This window comes from Martes martes (genome assembly GCF_963455335.1).
Source record: "Martes martes genome assembly, chromosome: 17".
Taxonomy (NCBI): domain Eukaryota; kingdom Metazoa; phylum Chordata; class Mammalia; order Carnivora; family Mustelidae; genus Martes; species Martes martes.
In genome coordinates this window covers 50,885,785-50,902,912 of record NC_137905.1, presented here as the reverse complement: position 1 = coordinate 50,902,912, position 17,128 = coordinate 50,885,785, and the positions used below count along the sequence as shown (strand labels likewise).

The window sequence follows — 17,128 nt, the reverse complement described above, 5'->3', positions numbered from 1 at the left end:
TCCGCATTAGAATGCAAGCTCCATAGAGAGCAGGGATCCTGTCTTTTCTCCACCCCTGCCCCCACCTTTCCACAACTGTATTTCCGCGGAACTAAAACAGCCCCGGCACAGAGTCAGCCCTCAGTGAGAAGTAGTGAACTTTCTTCCTAGGCATGAGCCTGTGGTTTTATGTACAGGAGACAGTTGTCCTGAGCGGATGAGGCCGCCCAGCCTGCAATGAGAATCCTGAGAGGACCTCATCCTTGGCAAGCGGAGATATGCCAAGTTCCCAGCATTCAATGGAAGCACGACGGCCCTATGAGGACCCCTCTTTCTCCCCCTCCCCGAGATACTGAAGGGACTACATTTCCCAAAAGGCAACGCGCTTTTCCAGAGCCACTGAAGGGACTATATTTCCCAAAAGACAACGCGCGAACCCGAGCGGGCCACAGTACCCAGGTGACAGAACAGAGCGCTCCACGCTTCTCAGCATCAGTGGAGGCAAGGGAACCACATCTCTCGGTAGGCCATAAAGGCGGCAGCAGGGAGTAGCAGTTCACGTCGAAGGTGATCTGCCTGCAAATCTCTGGGCAACTGTCTAAAAGAAGAAAGTTGGCCAGAGGGCCTTCCCAGAATGCCCTGGACAGGAGAGAACTGCAAGTCCCAGGATGTAAGTGGGACCTAGTCACGAAGCTACTGGCTCTCCAAGTGGGGAACTGGTGGGGACTTAGGCTCCACCCACTCAGATGGCCCCATTCATCCCTAGTACCGCTTCGGTTACACTGGCTCCACCCCCAAACTGGCCCCGCCCCTTCTCCTACCGCTCGTCCTAGCCTAAACCTTCTCCTTCTCAATGCGTGCAACCGGGCTTGGTCCAGGTCTTTCCTTTCCTACCAGAAGTCTGCTCCAGCTGGTCCCCCCGTGCCCTCGGGTGGCAGGCCTCTTTCCAGGCCACAACCCGCTCCGGCCTCTGCCCCTCTCTCCTGCAGGCTCCTGGGTTGGCCTTCTGATTGGCTGGGCCTGCCTTTCTGGTGGCCCAGCTTCCGGATTCTCGCTTTCCACACCTTACCACTGGGGTTGTGCCTCCGCCCAAACCCCACTCCCGGGACTGTTTCCCACTCTAGATCTCCACCCCTTTCGTCCTGAGCGAAGGCCCTGCCATCTTCCTGGCCTCCCTCTGTGCCACCTCACCAGCTAGCTCTCCCCTTGCCCGACTGCCGTCGCCCCGCCTTCCTGGCTGCATGGTTCTGCCCTTCCCCAGCTCATCTGCGACCCCTCTCCTCCCGCTCCTCCTTTCACCGGATGGCTCCGTCCTCCTACCTAGACTTCGAGAGCCCTTGCTTGCTCAGCTGGCCGAATCAGTTGACCAAGTCCTTCAGTACCCTGACAGCTGACCTGTCCTTCAGTACCCTGACCTCCGCGTACCCTTTCCTGGCCCTCTCCCGGCCTTCCTGGCTCCTGCCTCCTCACTAGACGCCACCCCTTCCTGAACCCCATTCCTTTCCAACTGACTCCTCCCTTGCTGATCCCCAGATCCCACTCCTCCCTCAGAGCTGGCCCCCTCTGGCGCACCCTTTTTGTTCCCAGTCCCCGCCCCTCGCTGCCCTAACCCCGCCTCTTCCCCAGATTCCATTCCCTCCCCTGACTCCGTCCTCCCGCAGACCCTCAGTCCTCCGTATACTCTGACCAGGACATGCCTGTCTCTCACCCTGCTCCTTGCTCCTGGGTCAGTCCCCCTGCGGGCGCCACTCACCCTATAGGCCACGCCCCCAGTCAGCCCCGCCCCTCCCCTAGACCGGACTCTACCCTCGGACCCCACTCCGTCGCAGATGCGGCCCCTCCGTCTCGGTCCCGCCCCCCCACCCGCGGCTGGCCCCGCCCCCCCGCAGGTCGCGCGCACCTTGGGCGTGAGCACGAGCGCGGCGCCGCCGTGCACGGCCACGATGGGCAGCGAGGTCTGCGCCGACAGGAAGTCGAGGATGGGCGCGACGGCGGGCGCGCGCGAGTCGTCCTCGAACACGACGCCGTGCACGCGCAGCCCCGACAGCAGGTCGCAGAGCTGCAGCACGAGGCTGCGCGGGTCCGAGCCGTTGAGCACCAGCGCCACCGGTCGCACGTCCAGGCCAGGGCTGCGCACGGCCGCCGCCACTGCCGGGCCCAGGCGCGCCGCCTCGGTCGCGTACGCCGGCCCCGAGAACACGAGCGCCACGTTGAGCGGCCGCGCCCCGCCGGGGCCCCCGCCGGGCCCGCCGGCCCCGCCCGGTCCCGGCGCCTCCTCCGGGAACGGGCTGGCGCACGCCAGCGCCAGCAGCAGCAGCATCTTAGCGGGGCCCCGAGGGCCGCGGGGGCCACCGGCGCCGCGCATCGCCTGCGGGCCCCTCCGGGCGGCCTCTGACACGGGAGAGCGGGCGCGCCGAGCCGGGGAGACCCCGGGAGCGGAGAGGGACACAGATGAGAGGAAGACACAGAGACGGGGAGACAGAGAGAGGAGACAAGATAGAGACACGGAGAAGAAGAGACAGAGCGAGGGAGAGACGCAGAGATAGGGAGGAGAGGGAAAGGTGGGGATAATAGAGACAGGGAGCGACAGAGAGAAACACACACACACACAGGCAAAGGGAGAGCCAGAGATACGAGACAGGGAAAGTGGAGGTGGGTAATGGGGACAGAGAAGATACAGAGATAGGGAAAGGAGATAGACAAGGCAGGAATGGGGAGGACAATGAGACAGGACAGATGGGTAACAGACCCACAGAGATGGGATCAGAATAGGTGTAGAGAGAGACCGAGGGAGATGCGAAGAGAGATGAACACAGCCAGAGAGAGATGGTCAGAGAGAGACATGGACAGGAATAGGAGAGAAATGGAAGGAGAAACAGAGACCAGGAGAGAGAGGGTCAGAGTGACAGAGACAGGGAGAGGAAGGAGGCAGAGAGAGATAAGACAGAGTGACAGAAATACGGAGGGAATGATAGGGAGGCAGGGAGAGATGCAGAGATAGACAAGGAAGGCGGGAGAGATAAGAGAGGCGAGAAAGTTGGACAGAGACAGGAAGATGGAAAGAAGCCCAGAAAGACGGAGATGGACCCCACGGCCACCAAGAGACACGGACACACAAGAGGTGGAGAAACCGGCAGAACAGATTGAGGGAGGAGGCAGGCAGAGCAGACAGAAAACATAGGAAGACAGAAATAGCGAACCAAGGCAAAGATCAAGACCCCCACCAGGGAGGTGCCCGGCACAGACATGAAAGGAAGGCCGGGAAGGCGGGTGGCAGGAGGGATCAAAAATAAAAGGAAGAAAAGTGAGGGGAAAAAAATGAGAAAGGGAAAAGGGGTCAGGTGTGTGGGGGGAGAGAAAGAAGAGAGAAAAAGAAATGAGCGGGGCATCCCAAGGAGAGAAAACACCCCCAGGACCTTACCCCCCACCTCGACCACAACCCCCAACCTGTTTTTGTCCCCCTACGCTGTCCCTATCCCCCCTAAGTCTCAATGAGAGCTAGAAAGAGAGTCATGGCCCAGACTGGGTTGTAGGGTTGGGGGGCACAGCTGTGGAGAGCTGGGGGGGGCAGGGGTCCCTGGCTCCCAGCCCAGAGCAATTTAGTAAATTAGAGGAAATACAGCATCTCTTCCTGTGTCCCCTGTTGAATACTAGCTGCCTGGGGTGGCCGGGCTGGGAGCCCAGACTCCTGGCTCCTGGGTCTAGAGGAGGAGGGCACTGGGGGCCTGGACTCCCGGTTCTCAGAGAGAGATTAGAGCCTGCACTAGGGGCTTCCTGAGTGTCCAGAGGGGGAAGAGTTCTCTCTTGGCTGTCAATCAGGCTCCTGTCCGGTTGCCATGGTAGCGCAGGCCTCCTCTACCCCACAGATAGGGTTGGGGGAAAGGCCCATACCCCTTCCCCTGCTTAGAGGGCTCACTGCCCGCCCCACCCCCCCACACCTGCCTTCCTAGGGATCCTGGGCCAGGTCTCCCCAGGGATGGGGGTGGGGACTCCTAGTGTGCCCGTCCCTCCCAAATCCTGGCTCCCCTGGCCCCTCCTCTCCTCTGCCCTTCCCCAAGCAGCTGGCTCAATCAGTGCTCAGAATAGACCCCCCCCACCCCAAAATAACCCACAGCTGTGGCCTGGCCCCCGCGGGGTTAACACTCACTCTCTCCTCCCTTCCCCGTGGCTTCTCATCCCTCAGACCCTCCTCTGCCTCTCTCAGACCCACCCCTGCTTGGCCTCTGTCCTTGGGGACCCCAGGGTCCTGTTCCCTGCTGAGGCCCAGGAGGGCAACTCCAGCCCCACCCTTCTTAGGAAGCTGGGTGCCGAGTCCTCTCGTGGGGAGGGCAGTCTCCCACCCCTCTAGGGTCTGAGTAGTGGCAGCTCTAGCCACTGGGGGACTCTGGAGGCCCAGTTCCCAGAACCTATGCCCTCAGGGATCACATTGCCCAGGCCCTCAATCTCCACCTTGTCTCAGTCCCCAGGTCCCTTCCCACGGGGCCCAAGAGCTGAACCCCCTCATCCCCTGCCTGTCGGAGACTCAGGAGACTGGGCCCACAGCCCCCTCTTCCCTCAGACACGGAAGCTCTCTCTTAACTTCTCCCATAAAGACTCAAGATGAGTCTGAGCACCCTTCTCCCCCAGGACCCGGGAGTCCAGGTGCTCAGTTCTGTCTTTTCCCAGAACCCAGAATTCTTGGCCCCCTCTAGCCCCTAAACTGGGTGCCCAGACTCCTCTATGCCCAGAAACCAGGAGTCCAGGTCCATAGCCCTCTCCTCCCTTGAGAACCCCCTTTTTGCCTCAAACCCCGTCAGTCCCAACATCCTGGGAGGCCCCCCCCCATTCCCCGCCAGCTCCAGCCTCCTGTCATCCCACTCAGGTCCTGTACACAGCACAGGCTGTCCCCCGGCTAAGAAGGAGGAGGGTGCCAGAGATTCCTGGGGTGTCCCTGTCTCCATCACTCCCCCCCAATCCATCACAGAAGAGGCAAGAGGCCACTTTGATCAACAGCCCGCCCCCCCCTCGCAGCGTGCTGCAGACGGCATTCCGTCCCCCCCCCCCTTCCAGCACCGTTCTCTCCCCACCCTAATCCTGGTGTTCAGAACAGGCTGGAAGGGTATTCCAGAACCTTGAGGAAGGGGTGGTAGCTTGGGGTGAGGGGTGCTCAGGGCCTGGATGCCCTCAAGGTCCTTGGCGGGGGTATTAATAGCAGACTCATAGCTCTGAGAAGGGAGGGGAGAGCGAGAGGAGAGAGGGAGAGGGCCAGGCAGCGAGGGGGGAGACCAATGCGGGCAGGGGGATGCAGAGGGAAGATGGGATGGAGAGATAGGGGACAGAGACAGATATGGGGTGTCAGGTATGCAGTGCCAGGGAGACGGTGCAAAGTGTCCGAGAAATGGGGGGTTAGGAGGTCTGAGGAGTAGAGACCCAGGAAAAAGGGGCTCAGAGAGGGAGAAAGAAAGGGGGCGGAGGAGAGCCTCCAGGAGACAAGGGAGCTGGGGAGGGCCAGAGACCCCTGCTCCATGCCACCCCCCCTCCCTGAGGCCACCGGCCAACTTTCCCTGTCCTAGATCTGGGGGTCCACATTCCCACCCCACCCCTGCATCCCCTACCCCGGCCTTACCTTTTCATGACCCTGTTCTGTGGGGGGTATTGCGGGGGGGCAGGACCGGAACCCAGAGTCCAGCGACCCAAAGATTCGGCGGAGGGCTCAGGGAACCGCTGGGGGGCCAGGCCCCGGGGCGGCGGCGGCGGCAGCGGTGGCGGCGGCAGCAGCAGTGGCGGTGGGGACCTCCTGCCTGTCCCCGGCTCCTCCGGCTCTCCCTCCTGGTCTTCGGTCCCGTCCTGCCCTGTCTGTCCCCCAAGGTTGCGGCCACCCCAACTAGGCGAGGACGCGGCTACACATGTTGCGCTGGAAGTTGGGCCCCGGACATTGCGGAGGCTGTCGGGGTGTCCTCTCACCGCCCCGACCCCGTGGGGATCCCCCCTCCGCCCACCTGGGGTGCCCCCCTCTACCGCTTCAGCCCCGGCTCCTCCCCCCTGTCCATGTGTCCGGTCCCGCCTCTCCCTGGCTCATTCGCACCCCCACCCTTTGTGCCCTCAGCCCCCCCCCTTCCAGCGTCTGTGTCTGTCTGTCTGTCTGGGTCACCTCTGAAGCCGGCGGCTGGTGTGTGTGCGTTTGTGTGAGGGGCGGGAGGGTGCCTGTCTGGGGACCCGCTTGTCCCTCCCTCGCTTGGCCACCTCCAGACCCCCCTCAGCACCCCCACACTCAAACCCAGGCAGAAACACACACATACACACACGCATACACGCACGGCCTCACTTCCCTGGGATTCCCCCTCAACACCCCCGGAGCTTGAGGAGGGAGACACACACACACACACACACACACACACAGGGGGTCCAATGGGGGCCGGGCTGCCACAGCCGTCCGGGGCTGTTCGGACAGACAGGAGGACACAGGCAGCTGGGGACGCCAGACGCCCGGCCGGACGCAGGCAGGAGGCACAGAGTCCAGGTACACACCATCCACCCGGGTTTGGGGGGCTGGGGGGGGAGGAAACTGGGGGCCCCACAACACCTAGGCAGGAGGCTCAGAGTCGGTACAGACAGACAGACCCCTCCCTCCCTCTCTCCCTCCCTCCCTCCCTCCCTCCCTCAGCCGCCGCAGCCCTTACAGACACACCCCCCCTTCACCAGCCCAGCCCCAGACACCCTGACACACAGATCCTCACCGGGCAGATGGCAGACGCACGAGAGACCCCTGGGGGCCAGGCGGACCCACCCAGGTCGACACCCCCCAGCTGGGCACTGGTGGCCGAGGGCGGCTGCGGGCGGAGGGTGGCGGCAGCAGCCGCTGCTCGGAGGAGCTGGAGCGGGAGGGACTCGCACACTCGCTCTGTTCTCGCACACACACACTCACTCGGGATGCGATTAACATTCAGTCCCCGTCCGCCCCTGCCGGGAGACCCACAGCCCCCCTCTTGGCCTCCCTGGGGACCCCTCCTCCTGCCGGGGCTGGGGGAGGGGGCTGCCCCCAACCCCAACTCCCAGCCTCCGCCTTCCTCCTGGGACAAGAGAATGAGGGGTTGCAAATAAAAAGGGAGGAAGCGTGTGTTGAGTGGGGCCGGGGTGGGGGGGGGTAGTGGAGGAGAGGGAGGCAGGGACTCAGAACCCAGCATTGACACAGTGGCTTTGGTCCTGGACTCCAGGGTCTAGGGGCTACTGCCCTCTGCCCCCTCCCCAGTTTGAGGCTTGAGAAGCGGGAGGCCATTCCCAGACTTCCTTCTCCGCCGTGCTAGGACCCATCTTTTGGCTTCTATTGCCCCCAAAGCCAGGCTTGCAAACTAGGTCTCCATCATGAAGCCAGGAGTCTGGGCTCCCAGCCCCCTCCTCTCTCAGATTTGGCTATTCAAGTCCCCAGCCCCCTCCTCCCTCCGACCCTAAAGTCCCCCAGTGCCTTCTCCCTCAGATCCCTTCCTCCAGGCCCGGTCCCCGTTGGGCACTCAGACAACCCTACCCCCCAGCCCAAGCCGACTTCAGGGGCCCACGCCGCGTCGGAGACTGATGGATGGCACCCTCAGGCAGCCCATCCATCCAGACCTCTGAGGAAACCGATGCCACTTCTGCTACTGAGGTACCCTGGCCTCCGTCACCCATGGGTACTCAAACATCCAAGAGGAAAGCAGTGACTGCTTCCTCCTAGGCACAGCCTGGACTCCAGAGCGGCCCTTGAGCCAGCTGTCCAGCTCGAGCCCCTCATGCTAGAGAGGCTGGGCCCACCGTTCTCTGAAGTGCTGGGGTGGGGTGGAGTGCAGGGCCCCTGGGCCCCTGAGGGCAGAGCCCAGGACAGTGTGTGTGCACGCCTGTGAGGGGACAGGGCTGTGGGGGCCTGACTCCAGGGTCTGGGAGAGCAGGGGTGACAAAGAAGAGGCTGGGGACCTGAATCTGTGGGTCCCAGAGGGAGGGAGGGATTGTGCATCTAGGTTCCTGTGCCAGGATGCTGGAGACACAAGTCGGTTGAGGTGGGACCCTAAGTCTCAGGGAACTGGGCCGGGGCGGGGTGTGGGGGGGAGGGGGGTGCACACTCTTGGGTCTGAGGGAAGAAAGGGGCTGAGGTTCCAGACTCTTGGGTCCTAGGGGATGAAGGCGCTGAGGATCCAGACTCCCGGGTCTGAGGGAGGGGCTAGGGCCTGCTTTCTGTTTTTTTGGGTGGATTGGACCTGGAGGCCCCTGAAAGGCCAGTGTCTGGGGCCCAGTCCAGGATTTTTAAAGCTCACAGACCAGCCTCCCGAATCCTTGACAACGGCAGAGGCTGGGAGGCTGCGCTGCCGCCCTTGCAGAGACACAGATCGCCCGGAGGAGCAGGCGCCGGATTTGGGAGTTTCAGATCCCATCGACCCCACAAATTCCTACCAGGCAGCCTTGGGGGTGCCTTTAGCGCCGATTCTGCAAGCTGGGAGATGAGGGATAGGGGGCGCCGGAGAGCCGGAACTCCGCCCTCGGGGGCGGAGCCTCCGGCCGGACTCCTCCCCCTCCCGCCCTCCTCCCTCTTCCCAGCTCCGGCTCCGCCACCAGCTCCGGCCTCGGCTCCCCCTCCCAGAGCCCCCTCCCCGGAGCGGAGCCCACCCGAGGGCCCCTCTCCCGCCCCCCCAAGCCCAGCCACCCGGCCAGAACATCAGCCCCGGGGGGCAGACCCCCTCCAGCCTGCCTCCCACCAGCCCAGCCCTGCCAGACGCCCCCAAAGCATGAATCTCTTCCGATTCCTGGGAGACCTCTCCCACCTCTTAGCCATCATCTTGCTACTGCTCAAAATCTGGAAGTCCCGCTCTTGTGCCGGTGAGATGCCCACCGGGGCGGGAGAAGGGGGGAGAGTGCGGGGGACATCCCAGGACTTGGGGAAGGGTTTGGAGGCACTAAGGGGACGGGTCTCCCCACCCATTTCCCCACCCCCCCACTGCTTGCTGGGGATCCCCCTTCCAGGTCCGGGGTCACTGGAGGGTCAGTTCCCTTCCCCAGAATAGGGGTGCATACACTTGGGTGGGGGTGGCTCCGGGCACCCAATTCAGGTCCCGGGGGCCCTTCTCTGTTGGCCCCAGGATTTCGGGGCTGGGAACCGGGAGCCGCGGCGGGCAGGGAGGTGGCTGGGAGTTGGTGACGTGGACCGTGGCGGCCAGGAAGGGAGCGGGAGAGCGGCGACCGGTTCCAGGGGGCTGAGGTCAAATGGGGTCCTTCCGAGGCCCGACCTTGTGTCCGGACTGTGGGAGGACCCCGAGGGGGCCGGGAGTGGCGGTGAGGCCTAGCCTGGGACAGAGCCTCGGGCTGGAGTAGCTTCGGGGCCGGGCTGCCCCCTGGCTGTGGGCCGTGGGAAAGGGCCCTGCTCCGGCGGGGAAGGCTGGGGAGGCCTCCAGGGACAGCTGCACTCTGGAGCCGACTCTGGGATGGTCCCAGGCGCTGGGCCTCGCCGTGCAGCCCACGCCCAGCCTACCCCCCACTCTCTCACAGGGATTTCAGGGAAGAGCCAGGTCCTGTTTGCTGTGGTGTTCACTGCCCGATACCTGGACCTCTTCACCAACTACATTTCACTGTACAACACGTGCATGAAGGTAAAGGCTCTGCCCTTCCTGTGGGCCTCTCCTGAGGCGGGAGCCAAACAAGGGTCCTCGGGAGGAGGGAGTATGGATCCCAGACTTCCTAGGTCCAAGGGGAGAAGGGTCTGGGGTTCCAAAGTCCTGGGTCTGAGGGAGGAGGACGCTGGAGGTGAGGACTACTGAGTCTGGGGGAGGAGGGGCTGGGGGTGAGGACTCGTGGGTGTGAGGGAGGAGGGGGCCCCGGGTTCCAGACTCCTGGGTTCAAATCGCTTGGCGCCTCAGGCCCTGTGCTTTGTGCTGAAGCGCCCTTCTTGTCATCCCCCTTGGCAGGTGGTCTACATTGCCTGTTCCTTCACCACAGTCTGGATGATTTACAGCAAGTTCAAAGCCACTTATGATGGGAATCACGACACATTCCGGGTGGAGTTCCTTGTTGTTCCCACGGCCATCCTGGCGTTCCTGGTCAACCATGACTTCACCCCTCTAGAGGTAGGCTACCTGGCAGGGGCCCTGTAGTGGCGGACGGCAGAACGGCTGTCGACAGTGGACCTTCTCGAAGGCTTCCTTGCGCAGGGTTTGCTCAGACTTCCTTATTTTATTTTATTTTTTAAAAGATTGTATTTACCTATTTGAGTGAGGGAGAGGGAGCACAAGCAGGGGGAGGGTCAGAGGGAGAAGCAGGCTCCCTACTGAGCAGAGAGCCTGATGCGGGACTCCATCCCAGGACCCTGGGATCATGACCTGAGCCAAAGGCGGACGCTTAACCGACTGAACCCCCCAGGCGCCCCGAGACTTCCTTATTTTAGGACATGCAAGTTTAGCACACAGGTTCGGGAGTACGATGGTATTAATGCAGTAACAGCAGTGCTCACAGCGTTCTAGGTGCTGCTCTAAGCATCTCTTTGCACAGCAGCCCCATTTTACAGAGGAGGCAACTGAGGCTTAGGGAGTGTAAATGACATGTCCAAGATCATTGGCTTAGTGAATAGCTCCAGAATTGGGAACGGGGTTTCTGGAGCCAGGCTGCTTGGATTTGAATCCCACATCTGCAACTTTCTATCACTGTGACCTTCGGCATGTGACTTGACTCCTCCGTGTCTCGGTTTCCCTATCTGTAAAGTCCCGATTGGGTCATTGTGAGGATTTACTGATCATGTAGCATGGTCCCATGGTTAAACACCTAGACTGTGGAAGCAGAGAGCAGGGGTGATTCAAAGCCAGCTTCTGCTACTCAGCAGCTGCGGGAATGTGGGACTTTGGGCAAGTCTGTCATTTTGCTGGGCCTCAGTCTCCTGTCTGTAAAATGGGGATAATCAATTCCTACTTCATAGGGTTCTTTTTTTTTTTTAAGATTTTATTTATTTATTTGAAAGAGAGAGAGAGCACAAGCAGGGGGAGAGGCAGGTAGAGGGAGAGGGAGAAGTAGGCTCCCTGTGGAGCTAGGAGCCCAGTGCGGGATTCGATCCCATGACCCTGGGATCATGACCTGAGCTGAAGGCAGATGCTTAACCAACTGAGCCACCCAGGCGTCCCATTCATACGGTTCTAATGAGAGATTCATATTGGTAAAGCACAGTGTCTGGTCCTAGGTTGCAAGTACTGTGTCAATGTTAGTTTAATGACTGAAGTTTAATACCGTGTTGATACTTCTCCTAAAAGTCACGGTTTTCATTTAGCATTTGGTAGCACCTGTACAAATTCCTGGGAAGAATTTTGAGAGGGCCTGTGCTAAGTCTGTGAGCTCACACTTCTTGAGGCCCAGCGGGAATCAGAAAATCAGAGCAGCAGCCCTCCTTCCCCTAGACCCCTTCTGGGCTTGCAGGAAGCTGGCCCTGGGTGGCCAGATGTGCTGATGTTTTCCACATAGACCTCAATTTGGGAGTTTTCCTAAAAGATCGAGCTTTACAAATTTGGCCACATATTCAAATTATATTTCTTTTTTATTTTTAAGTTTCTTTTTTTTTTTTTTTTTTTTTAATAATCTCTACACCCAACATGAGGCTCGATCTCACGACCCCGAGATCAAGAGTACTATGCTCTTCGGACTGATCCAGCCAAGCGTGCCTCAAAATATTTTTTTTTAATGATTTTATTTATTTATTTGTCACAGAGAGATATCACAAGTAGGCAGAGAGGCAGGCAGAGAGGGAGGGGGAAGCAGGCTCCCTGCTCAGCAGGGAGCCCGATGCGGGTCTCGACCCCAGGACCCTGAGATCATGACCCAAGCCGAAGGCAGAGGCTTAACCCACTGAGCCACCCAGGCGCCCCAAAATATATTTTCAAAAGCACTGTGAAGGCCAGACAAATTTGACCGAGGGCAGCATTGGCTCACAGGTCCCAGGAATGTCAGAGGGAGGCTGCACCGTGCTGTGGCGGGAACCCTGGGCTTGGCCGTAAGCCCTGGTCTTTGCAAGTGTACCATCCTCACCACTTTTCCTGACCACTTACCCATTCTGCAGATGAGGAAATAGAGGCTGGGGGAAAGAACTTGCTCTAGATGGAGGTGGCCAGACTAGAACTCAGGACACTTGACTCCAACTTTTGCAATTCCCTCACTCGGAGAGGGGAGGTCACTTGTGCAAAGTATTGGCACCCACTGCGTGTCCTGCTCTACACTGGCTGTTCTAGATAACCTCATCCTCTGACCCCTTGGCCATCCAGGACGCAGACCTCCTCATCCCCATTTCTTAGAGCACTAAGGTGAGGCTTAGAGGAGAGAGCTCACAGGATTTGAACCCTGGTCCACCACCCATGCTGTTACCTGGTGCATGCCAAAAAAAATATTTTTAAATCATGGAAGAAAATTATTCTTTAAGAATTGAGATATCACAGGGCATCTGGGTGGCTTAAGCATCTGCCTTTGGCTCAAGTCATGATCCCAGGGTCCTGGGATTGAGGCCCATATCGGGCCTGCTTCTCCCTCTCCCACTCCCTCTGCTGCGTTCCCTCTCTTGCTGTCCCTCTCTCTGTCAAATAAGTAAATAAAATCTTAGGGAAAAAAAAAAAAAGAATTCAGACATCAGAAATAGAGAAATTAACACGATGAAAATATGACTTTCCATCTCCTCTTCTGTCATAATTCTCTTCCCCAAGGGTGATCCCAGGGGTAACAGTTGGTTGTGCATCAATTTAATGGGTACGTGTTTTTGAGAGCCTCGACATGCTCGACGTGCTGGAGGATTCTGAGTGATCATGGGAGCAAGCGCCGGAGTGCCTGGGCGGGAATCTGTTTCTACCCCTGTTGTAGCTGTGCGACCTTGGGCCTCAGTCTTCTTTGTGTAATGGGAATAACAATAGGATTCAGCTCCTGGGATTAAGACATAAGCCAGCTGATACCCATAAGGTGGTAGAGCAGCGCCTTGGCTCTGGTAAATGGTGGGTGAGCGTGAGATGTTCCCCCCTTTTCTCCCATAAACCAAAATAACAGGGGAGGAGGCCCACCTGCCACCTGGCCTTGTGCTCTGAGGGGAAGTTTCGGTGGGTGGCAGACCCAAAGTCACCCAGGTGGGACTTTCAGGTGCCTGAGGACTGAGAAGGAGCTGACAGATGTCTGTAGTCTCCCATCCCCCTCCTACGATGCCCTGTCTGGCTCACAAGTGATGATTGTCACTGTTTTCTAAATGGTGGCCGGTGACAGACAGGCATACGGGGAACTGGCTCTCGTTCACTCACACATTCTTTCAGGCATCGACTAGGTGCCTGGCCCTGTGGCCATGGGGTGAACAAGATGTGGGATCCTGGGCCTCGTGGAGCTCGCTCTTGTTCTGGTGAGAGCTAAGGAGGAGGACAGAAGGGGGTGATGTGACAGTCCTGGGGGTAGGACTGGTCAGGGGAGGTCTCTCTCAGAGGCGATAGATCAGTGAGGCTATAAGGCAGTAGAAGAGGCCAAATGTGACAGTCTGTGGGGAGAGCTGAGGGAACAGCAAGTGCAAAGGCCCCGGGGCAGGAAGGAGTATGGTGTGTTGGAGGACCGGCTAGAAGGCTGCCTCTTGGAGAGCAAGGGAGGGAGTAAGGGATGAGGCTGGAATGGGCCTTAAAGGCCACCGTTAGGAATTGGGAATTTATTCTGGTTATGATAAGCAGCAGTGACTGGACTTTAAGCCAGGGAGTGAGAGAACCTGATTGCTCTCTCTAAAGATTTTGCATTGAATGTCATCCCAGCAAGGGTGGGAAAATCAGCCCCATTTTAGAAATAAGGAAGCAGAGGCTCAGAGAATCTGGGTCTCTTGTCGAAGGTCTCATAGAAAGGAAATCTAAGAGCCATAATTCCAGCCCCAGGCACCTGGGTGGCTCAGTGGGTTAAGCCTCTGCCTTCAGCTCATGTCATGATCTCAGGGTCCTGGGATCGAGTCCCGCATCGGGTTCTTTGCTCAGCAGAGAGCCTGCTTCCCCCTCTCTCTCTGCCTGCCTCTCTGCCTACTTGTGATTTCTCTCTCTGTGTGTCAAATAAATAAATAAAATCTTAAAAAAAAAAAAAAAAGATTCCAGCCCGGTCTGCCTTTTGGAGGGGCATGACTGCAAAGTCCTCAGGAGCACTGCCTCCAAACCCTCGCTTCTCATCCCAGCTGTGTTTCTTCCTAGCCATGTGCTCCTGGGCCGATCTCTGGGCCTCAGTTTCTTCATCCATAGAATGGGGATGCCAGTGACGGGATCTCCCTGCTGGGGTGGTGGTGAGGATTAAATTGGGGGGGAACAGATGACACAGGCAGAGTGGTGTCTGGCACATGGCGAGTGCCTGGTCAGCACTGCTGTTCTGTTCTCTCCACCGTCCCTGCGCCGGTGACTGCGAGGCCGTCCGCCATCTGCTCCCCTACCCTGTCCCCCACCGCCTCACCCCGCCGTCCACCCCTGCTTCTTGGGCCCCGCACAGATCCTCTGGACCTTCTCCATCTACCTGGAGTCGGTAGCCATCCTGCCCCAGCTGTTCATGGTGAGCAAGACGGGGGAGGCCGAGACCATCACCAGCCACTACTTGTTCGCGCTGGGCGTCTACCGCACGCTCTATCTCTTCAACTGGATCTGGCGTTACCACTTCGAGGGCTTCTTCGACCTCATCGCCATCGTGGCGGGCCTAGTCCAGACTGTCCTCTACTGCGATTTCTTCTACCTCTACATCACCAAAGGTAGCCAGCGTGGAGGGCCGGCCGCAGGGCATCCTGTCCCGTCCCCAGCTCCCACCCTGCGTGGGGCCCAGGCTCTGTCTCCTTAGCCCTGTAGCCCTCAAGGGAGGGCAGCCTTCCTCTCCCGGCTTCTGGGACCCCAGGCTCACTGCCCTCCTAGGAGTTTGGACCTCCAGCCCCCGCCTGCCGAAGCACCGAAGCATCATTCTCCTAGTTCTCCTAGCTCCCGTGTCCCTGGGGAAGGGACAGCAAGGCGTCCGGGGCCCGGGAGGGGGTCCTGCTGTCTACTGCAGACCAGCGGCCTCCCGTGACCCCACAGTGAGCGGGTGTCCCTCTCCCCAGCCCCTGGGCCTTTGGAGGATGAGGAGACAGGACAAAGAGAGGGCAGGAGAGGCCTCTGACTTTTCTGCTCTCAGAATCCACCCTTGGCCCTCCTCCCGTCCTCAGGTTCCAGATCCCATCGGAAAAAAAATCAGAATTCTATCTCCCCAACCCCAGCAGTGCTCAGAGAAGGGAGAGCCTCCTCTTTGTTGCTTGGTCTCTGTCCTCACCCTCCGGGACTCAGGCCCACCAAGGTTCATACACTCATTCCTTCAGCCATCCAGCAAATGTGCTGAGCACTTTGCTGTGTCCCTGGCCAGGGCTAGGCTCTGGGGGAGCAGCGGAAGGGAAAAAGGCGGCCCTCCCCTCCCCTGTGTTCTGGGCGGGGCTGGGGGAGATGGTGAAGGAACAAGGAGAGAGAGCTGGTTACAAACAGCAAGAGAGAAAGAAACCAGGGGTGGGTCAGGGAACAGCTGGGGAGGGCGAGGGGCGTGGTCTGAGGGGGTGATGACACGAGGAGCCGGTCAGTATGAAGGAGGGAGGGGACGGTAAGGGCAGAGCGTGGAGACAGCCTGTGGGCCCTCCGGATGGAGGCTGGGCAGGTAGGGGTGGGTGATGGCACCTGGCCAGCCCTCCGGGCCTTGGACCCTGTCCTTTTGAGACCCGTACGTGCCTCTTGCCTGCACTGCTCGGCCCAGCCCTGGGCAGTTAAGGCCCGTCCTCCCCAGCTCACGATGCGGGGTCCCGCGGCCGACCCTCCAGCCCATGTTGGAGGCTGTCCCCTCCGCAGGGTCCCTTGCTAATACCCGCCCCCTCTGTCTCCTCGCAGTCCTGAAGGGGAAGAAGCTGAGTTTGCCGGCGTAGCCCTGGGCCCGGCCATCCCTCTCCTCGGCGGCCCCGCGAGAGGCAGAGGAAGGCAGCGAAAGACGAAGAGCCTTCCCGTCCAGGGGTGACTTTTTAAAGAACCAACCTCTCCGCACTCCCCAGCCCCCCTCCTGCTGGGTTTCAGGGGGGCGGTGGAGGACCCAAGTCGTGGGGAGCTCAGGACCTGGGGTGTTTGTAGTTTTTTGCCTTTTAGAGAAGAAGAAAAAAAAAATCTTTCCACTATTTAGTTTTTGATTCTGATGACTCCCTTCTCTTCTACTCTCTGGCCCCCGATTTTTATAAACTGTTTTTGAGTGTCCTGTGGGGCGGGGCAGGGTCGGAGATCTTTTCCCTCCCCCAAGCCCCTCGGCTTCCTTCCAGATCCTTCCCCCAGCCCGCCAGTTGCCAAACACTAACCTTGCACACACCCACCTGTCTGACCTCCCACCATGGCCAAGAACACAGCCTCCCCGCCAACCCCCCCAAAGTTCAGGACTGGGGAGAGGGAGGAGGGGAGGAACGGTCTCCCTGATTTTTTGAGATAATTTTTTTCCAGAGTTTGCGTTTTTTGGTCTTGCCCTCATTTTTTGACAATTTGGGGGAGGTGGGGGTGAGGGGGCCGGACGTGGCAAAGGGGGTTGGCCTGAGGGTCACTGTGGCTCATCAGCCACATTTTTGTACAGAATCGATGGTTGATTCTTTGTTCTCTTGAAATAAACCGAGGAAAATGATGCCTCTTTCGCTACTCCTTGCCCTCTCTCTGGTGTTTGTGGGGTCCCTCCCGCTCCCCCGCCCCCTTCTGCTTCTCCTTCATCCCATCAACAGCCTGCAGGTGACCGAGGCCTGGGGAGCAGGCAGGTGAGAAACTGGGCTCCCCAAGACTCTGAGCTGTACCCTCACTCCTTATGGCTATGATGGGGAAGAGGTTTCGGGGGGCAGGGGAAAGAAAATCTTGAAGATCCTCTTTATCCTGGCATAGAACTTCCCTGGCATTTCTCCCGAATCCCAGGACTGCCGAGAACCTTCCAAAACACGTGATTTAGAGGTCACCAGTGGGCAGCCCCTGTCCTGCCCTCATCTGCCATTTTGTTGAGCCACTTGTTTTCTTTAGAATGAATGAATGAATGAATGGAATCTGTTGCCAGCCTTTAGAAATCAGATTTTCACATTGAAACCTGGATTGCTGGCTTCTCTTGGAAAAGACTCTGTCACTCTGACAAGGCCGGATCCTCACTTCCAGGCGGCAGCAGATGGCTGGAGCCCAGCCGATGG

General features: G+C 59.3%; 2 protein-coding genes across 2 annotated transcripts in view; one reads left to right on the top strand and one right to left on the bottom strand.

Annotated features, from left to right (window-relative positions):
- The window catches only part of GRIN2D (glutamate ionotropic receptor NMDA type subunit 2D), a gene marked incomplete at both ends in the record, with an annotated part of 33,690 nt that extends 31,346 nt beyond the window's left edge, over positions 1–2,344 (bottom strand). Inside the window, one exon of the mRNA XM_080827812.1 lies at positions 1,880–2,344. Within this exon, the coding sequence (XP_080683938.1) occupies positions 1,880–2,344 (465 nt within the window). The remainder of the gene's footprint in view (positions 1–1,879) is intronic.
- A 6,168-nt stretch (positions 2,345–8,512) lies between these two features.
- On the top strand, positions 8,513–16,101 carry KDELR1 (KDEL endoplasmic reticulum protein retention receptor 1). Its single transcript, XM_080828313.1, has 5 exons — positions 8,513–8,799; positions 9,466–9,566; positions 9,882–10,040; positions 14,422–14,674; positions 15,822–16,101. Exons 1-5 carry the CDS (start codon positions 8,709–8,711, stop codon positions 15,854–15,856), a joined length of 639 nt encoding a protein of 212 aa, XP_080684439.1. The 5' UTR covers positions 8,513–8,708; the 3' UTR covers positions 15,857–16,101.
- Positions 16,102–17,128: the final 1,027 nt, after the last annotated feature.